General features: G+C 43.4%; 1 protein-coding gene across 1 annotated transcript; it reads right to left on the reverse strand.

Moving 5' to 3' along the window:
- Window positions 1-3,689: 3,689 nt before the first annotated feature.
- Window positions 3,690-7,346, reverse strand: edn2 (endothelin 2). The gene is made up of 5 exons (XM_079749788.1): window positions 7,076-7,346; window positions 6,106-6,265; window positions 5,762-5,881; window positions 5,048-5,128; window positions 3,690-4,934 (listed from the first exon to the last, which is right to left on the reverse strand). Exons 1-5 carry the CDS (start codon window positions 7,149-7,151, stop codon window positions 4,847-4,849), a joined length of 525 nt encoding a protein of 174 aa, XP_079605914.1. The 5' UTR covers window positions 7,152-7,346; the 3' UTR covers window positions 3,690-4,846.
- Window positions 7,347-7,567: the final 221 nt, after the last annotated feature.

Genomic DNA, 7,567 nt, shown 5'->3' on the forward strand with positions numbered 1-7,567 from the left:
TCATGCGCACAAACGCTAATCTATTGAATCGTGTCCAAGAGCACGATTCAATAGATTAACGTTCGCGCGCATGACATGAGCACGAAATCGCGTGATACTTGGTTAAAACATACAACTATAGTTGATTTCTTCATCTCAGGCCTGATCCCATTATAAAATAAGCCAGGATTTGACTAAACGTTCAATAAGGTTTAAAACAAACACACCTCCTGCTCTGACCCATCAAACATTCCTAATGGATATTCAATTTATTTTTATAAATAGTAACCCTTGAACCATGAGTCTTGATTCATATCAATTAGAAAAGTCTACAGGTTTGGTCTGTTTGTTTTAAAGATAATTGACCGATCAGTCATCCCCGCTAATTTTATGACGGAAAAAGGATTGAGATAAGCCAGCTGGTGTTTTCACACTCAAAGAAGATTTGAAACTGATTGAAGTGCTTCCTTTTAGGCATGGATGAGGACGTGCCCCAAGAATGTCTGCTATTCACAACAGTCTTGAGCATGTCGAGGTGGATCTCATACCAAGAAATTAAACCAGCACATTTCCTTATAACTTCCTTAAGATTGTCTCCTGTAGAATCCGTGTGGACTCACCTTCTCCTCTCCCCCTCCAACCCCATGTTGTTGCATTTTTTTCTTTTTCTATCCGAATGCCAGACATATCTGCTCAGGCGCCCCATGAAAGGGCAGAGCTGTGTGTGCGTGTGTGTCTGTGAGGTGTGTGCATGTGTGTGTGTGTGTGTGTGTGTGTGCAATGATTGTGTTTGTGGTGTGGTGTTTGTGTTTGTGTGTGTGTGTATATGTGTGTATGTTGGTGGGTGTATGTGTGTGGTGTGTGCATGTGTGTTTGTGCAATGTATGTGTGTGTGTGTGTGTGTGATGTGTGTGTGTGTGTGTGTTTATCTGTCTGTGCGTCTGTGTGCGTGTGTGTGTGTGTGTGTGGTGTGTGTTTGTGTGCGGTGTGTGTGCGTACGTGCGTGTGAGTGTGTGTGTGTGTGTGTGCATGTGTGTGTGCTTATGTATGTGTGTGTGGTGTATGTGTTTGGTGTGGTGTGTGTGTGTGTGTGTGTGTGTGTGTTTGGTGTGTGTGTGTGTGTGTGTGTGTGTGTGTGTGTGTGTGTGTGTGTGTGTGTGCGATAGCCCTGTCTGTCCCTAATGTCCCGACGTCCCAGAAGGCCCGACAAACAAAACCAGGAAGTGTCGGAATTCACAGATAGAGACGTTTTTTAACTGCAGACATCGCCGGCACGCTTAGCTCCGTGGAGCTGACAGGACGGGGGGGGCGGGGCAGTTCAAACAAACAGAAATGCCGAGTCATAACTACAGGCTAGGCTGTAGGGATACAGAAGTAGAGAAAAATACAGCAATGGTCTCAACACCCGGTTCTGGTGATCTTTTTATTAAAACTAAAAAAAAGAGTTGTTTAAAATGAACTCATTATATTGAACTGAACATAAGTTATTAAATAGAAGATTCCACTGTGCAGATTGCTGCCCTTGTTTTTGAGAATCGCTGCTCTTTCTGTGTTTAAAGGGCAGTGTGCAGGTATTATTTTGGCAATAATTCACATTCTGTGTTCATAGAAAGAAGGTATAACTTTACTGACAGCCAGTGCTAAAAATAGCGAACATATGTTATTATAAGGGGCACCCATCACGCGTTGTAGCCTACCATATCTTCAGGGGGAATCCTACATAGCCACCCTGACGCTATGCAGCATGGCGTGGTCAGCTGTCATTATGTCACAATGTCATTCTGAAAGAGGCTGTCAATCAACAGGCCTCTGGCCACACTGGCATGCACCGCGGGCGTCTCCCCTCGTGGTGCCTGGTTAAGTACTTTGGTGTTAATTAGTCTGGCTTTGATGCTAAGTCGTCCAACATGGATATGTTCTTTACGTTGATTTGCTTTATACTTTCCGCACACTGTAATTATTTAGGGTGGGCAAACCTGCCCATTGTGTTTTGGTCTTTGTTACAGAGCCCGTGTGAAGAGAGACACTAATGGTGATCAGCCTCACCTGTGGCAAGGTCGTAACAGAGAGCCAGCGCCTGGGCTGCATCGCTCAGGCCCGACGCGTGTGACAGCTGCTCTGTGTGTCTTTTTCTTTAAGAGGACCTCTGGTAGTCTTTTTGGCGCGGGTTTGGTTTTTGTAGTTTCTTTTGTAGACACAAGTGTCGCACAAAGAAAAGACAGAAGGTTTTGTCTGCAAAATGAAACATACAATGAGCGAATAACAGCGCATCTCAAAAGCAGCTTTGGGCAGAAGAAACCAACAAGAAAACAACTACAATCTGGCTTAGCATCGGCGACCGCTATGCGACACAAGATGCATGAGGGTAGCAACATGTGGCGTATTGACGTCACGCTGAGAAACAATACAGCAACTTGTTATTACAATCCTGTCATCAAGGTTCATCTTCATAAGGCGTACCAGCGCCCCCCATCTCCCCCTGACACACAGACACAGACACATACATAAACACACACACACACACACACACACACACACACACACACACACACACACACACACACACACACACACCTACATACACCTACATGCACACACACACACACACACACACACGCATACAAAAATACATACATACATACATACATATATACACACACACACACACACACTGCCTGCCTCCTGTTTTCTCCCTGTGTTTGGGAGGTATGTGTGAGGAATGTACTGAAAAACTTCCTGTTTTCATTTGGGGTCTCTTAGTCAGATAATCTCGCAACACTGTTCGCTAGTGTTTGGTATGTGTGTGTGTGTGTGCGATACTAACCTTGCTTTCAATAATTGACTGTGGAGGGAAGTGACTTGAAGCCAACTATAAGTCAGGTGGATGTCCTTAGCCACATATTTTAAAGCTCACTACAACTTGAGCTACTGAGTGATAAGTAGTTATCACTAAGTAATAACTACTTATCACTTTGTGTTTAGGAGAACAACGCGATAATGTTCACCTAATATTGCTTTTACCGGCACTTGTTGATTGGGAGAAACACATCCTTGTGGAAGCAGATGCTTAAAAGTTCAAGTTTGGGTTGCAAACATTTTCAGAGCTAGAAATGGGGAAACTGGCCCAAAAGAGATTGTGAACCACTGGCCCGGCATAACACATGTTATGTAATTCTGTTGTTTGGGTGTGTGTGTGTGTGTGTGTGCGCACAGGTAACATGAATGCATTGAGTGACTAGTGACTGAGTGAAAGCTGAAAGAGAGAGGCGGAGGACATACTATGCTCTCAGGACTTAAACCGGACAAACCGCTATGTATTGAATAGGTAGCTATGGAGCACCGTTTAAAAGTGACAAGGAACGTGACGTGTTTGCATTGCAGGCAGAGTAGACCTATAGGTGCATGAATATCCTCTCCAAACAGGACCACTGACTGTTCTGAGCATTTGCATAGAGCAAATGTGTTCTTGTGTTCTTGTAAGTGGCTTTAAAATGGCCCATGTTGTTTTGAAGTCTATTATGTTGATTCTGATGTAAGTATTGTTATATTTAAACTGACCATCACCCATTGATTAAAAAGACCAAGTTGAACAAGTAATTGATTTATGCATTTTTATTTGTCACATATAAGATCAAACATACACATATTTATAAATATATATATATATATATATATATATATATATATATATATATACATACATACAGTTTTGAATAAGTTAGAGAATAAATAAATTATAAGCAAGATAAGTACAGTAATGGCAGTCAATTCCATTTGCTGGTAGACTTTCAAGGTTGCTTTGGTCTAGGAAACCCCATAAAAGGGGCAATATTGTTGGAGCCAAGACAAATTCATAGCCCAGCACTCATCATAGACATAATAATCACACAGTACAGCATTTTGATATGACTGTCTGTGTCAGTTCTTCAATGTTAGAGGAAAAACACAGGCAGTGAGACAAAAATACACCCCATTTCCAGGCACAATGTGAAGTTGTTTTTGAAATACTGAAGGGGGGGGGGGGGGGGGGGGGGGCACTATTTCCATGGGTTAATTAACAGGCATTAGCTGAATATTGTGTTATGGAGACCAACAATTGGTGCATTTTTGGCAAGCTCCATGCTATTGAAACCTGCTGGCTTATCTTCAATCAAAACAAGAGCCACACATTAAATACTTTAGCCAACACAATAGACATACCAGCGCTGTTTGTCTTGTTTTGTATGTCTTTGTGTGATACGTGTTTTTAAGATTGTTTGTGTGTGTGTGTTTGTGTGTGTATGTGTATGTGTGTGTGTGTGTGTGTGAATTCTAAATGTTAATTTCCTGATGATGAGTCAGTCTGTATGCATAGTTATTATTATTAACTACTGCTTGAGAGCAGGACTATGGGATCCGCTCTGATACAGAGGAATAAAAAGAAAAATAACAAAAAGGTGACCCAGCCAACAATGCTGGTTATGACAGCAATAACTCCATAAAAGTCCGACCCACCACAGCAGCATATGTCCCGCTCTAGGTCTCCATGGTAACGGATGCCTCCAACCAGATGTCCAACGTGGAGTGAGGAGTGGTCTCAAGTCTTTTGGATGAGATACTCGATGGATCTTTAGCCTGTCTTCCCGTCTCCGTCGATCTCTCCTTCGCTTTGCACTAACGTAACTTCCAAGATGGCAACACACATGATTCTAGACGGCTGCAGGCTCAAGAACCTGCGTCAGCGTGGTGCCAAGGTTGGTCTGGAGACTGGAGGTTTTTTTAGGTCCATAAGTGTTTCAGTTTTAAAACAAAAGGCTTTTAAATGTCAGTAAAATAAAGTGCGCTTGTTCTATCTTTTTCTTCCCGAGGTTTCTTCTCCAGCTGTCCATCATGCACCCCAGTGTTTGGCCTTCGGCGGGCCTCTGACCACAGGCCTGGACTTCAGGGCAATGGCAGCGTTGTGGTGGACTACAGATCTGGAACCAAACCGAGCGAGATGAAGTCAGCACAAGGGAATCGTGATGATGAAACCATTAAGGCACCAAAAACAATGGATTTCAGTAAAATCATGTTTTCGATGTTCTCTTACCTTAAGGAAGTGAGCAGTGAGCCTTTGCCGCTGTTCTTGTTGGTTTTCGTTGGTGCCTCGACAGTCTGAGGCTTCTCTGAGCTGTGGGAGGGGAACAGAAACCAGTGGTAAGAAAAGGCCAACATTTCTTGGAAATCCTTCAAAGATACAAGCAGGCAATGTGACTAGTACTGGGTTGACTTTAATTAATCTAGTCTTTGGATGATTTAGTTTTGGTTTTACTACAGTGGCCTCGGTGTCTCTAAGCAATCTAGAAAGAGATCACCCCGGATAAACACATATCGCCTAGTGACTAATCACCTTGTGTCAAAACTACCCTGAACACTAACTGATGACCACAACACACATTCCTTTAACAAGAAGAAGAAACATTAAAATAGCATGCTGGTATAAACATGTGAGTGACACATCTAGGAGCATACAAGGAATGTGCAGGTTTTTTCAATGTTCACGTAGTGCCCTCATAAGCAGGAATAGGTAAACCCATCCCTGATGGTATCTCCTCCAAAGCGCGCCTTCGAATGATGGCCTCTCTGATTTGTTTGTTTAAACGCAACCGGCTCTTCACACATGACCGCCGCTGGCCCTGAGACACATGGGCTACACTGTTTCAATTAGCATCTGGATGCTAATCGAGGCTGCATACAGATAATACAACTAATAAACACTATCTCCCAGGAGGACAACAGCCGAGGTAGGGCGGGAGGTTCTCACCTGTGGTGGCAGAAGCTGGAGCAGGTCTCGTCGGCACGTCCTTGGGCACACTCACAGCGTGAGGCCGAGCGACGGCGGCGGCGGGACAGGTGACTGCCAAGGCCGTACGGGACCATTTTACTGGGTAGGGAAAAAAAAAAGTTACTTTTTTTCCCCCCCTCTATTTTTTAAAACGGCGCAATAATTGCAACCTGTGTAGGCTACGTCGTGTTGGATTTGTTTAAATCGTATCGGCCTAATAAGGCGTGCGTCAATATAAAACGTCATTATGTAACATTGAATTTGGCTGAATAATAACGTAGGTGTTCCCGAAGGAGATGGCTGAGGGAGGTTTAGGTTCTCACCTCGGCGTGTTGATCCAGATAATGTCCAGGTGGCAGAAGTAGATGCACTCTTTGTCCAGCCAACTGTTGCACGAGCAGCGCTTTGTCCTGACGCGGTGGGGCGTCGGGGGCGCGCTCTGGGTCGGTGACTCGGAAGGCTCTGATAAGGGGAGTCCGAGACCTGGAGACAAACACAAAAGGGCCCGGTGATTAAAAAGTGCAAAGTTATGTCCGAAGTGTGTGGTCAAAACGTAGCGAGTCATGGCTTGTCAGTGTCCCCAGGAGTGATTGTGAGTAGGCCTATACTCAAATCGGTGTGGCTCACTGAAATGGTAATCTCAAGTGATCATCGCAAATTGGGATTCGGAATCTGTGCCAAGTCAAACAAGGAGTTGCAAAGCTGCCAAATTTTATGATTATATTGCTTCTTAATCGATTATTGTTCCAAGTGGAAATTAGGTTGGCAGGGCAACATTGTTGATACGTTCAGGGATGCAGTACTGGAATGCTGCTCATAAGTATTGCAGGTTACACCTACTCCTTTGAGCAGAAGGCTATTTGGAATAAGATAATAATAATATATATAAACTATTTTAAATAAAATTAATCTAAATTCCGTAAACTGAATTTAAAAGGTACATGTTTGTATAATCATGTTAAGTAATACATTCACTGTGTAGCCTAACTATTTCAATGCAGAATCACTTTTATACATTTTATCAAGTAATTTCGTTTTGCCAATAAAGTATTTTTGAACAAAGCTCAAATTTGAATAATCACTAAATACTCCGTATTCAGGTTTAGGCCTGTTTTTAGGCTCATTTTATTACGACTGCATTTCTTGAAGCAGAAAGTATAGCCTACATTATATTTAACCTACAAATAAAATTCATAATACTTTATTTTAGATTTGACATTATATCATACGGACAATGAAAAACCATAATCGAATGTACCAATACAAAATAAATAACCAATTAGAGCAACTCACCGTCTTGCATGAGGACGAAGAACAGCACCACGGCCAGCACATCCCTGCACACAGACGAAGTCATCACACGGTTCATCTTCGTTATCCGCTCTTATACTAAAGTACACTTTACACAAGTTGTCCCGAATGGCCTTATTTAGGTTTTAATCCTCAGGGTTTGTATTAGCGACAGACACCAGTGGATCCAAGTGAGAGAGAGAGAGAGCAAGAGAGAGAGAGAGTCCCAGTTGTGGTGTGGTCAGGCAGTTCTTGTTATACAGAGGCAGCAGGTGCGTTCGGCTTTCGCCTCCCTGCCTCGACCCCAGCTCTTTTTAAACACCTCCAATGTCTCCGCCCCTCGGAGCAGTCTGGCCACGCCCCCTCAACAGTACCTCTCCTCACCTCCGTTCCTTTACAAGGCTGTGTGCTGCTGTTACACAACAGGCTGTTTCCCGCTCCCTGCATTCCTCAGTGTGTGTGTGTGTGTGTGTGTGTGTGTGTGTCGCATCAGGC

The sequence above is a fragment of the Pollachius pollachius genome (assembly GCF_949987615.1).
Source record: "Pollachius pollachius genome assembly, chromosome: 13".
In the NCBI taxonomy this organism is placed as follows: Eukaryota; Metazoa; Chordata; class Actinopteri; order Gadiformes; family Gadidae; genus Pollachius; species Pollachius pollachius.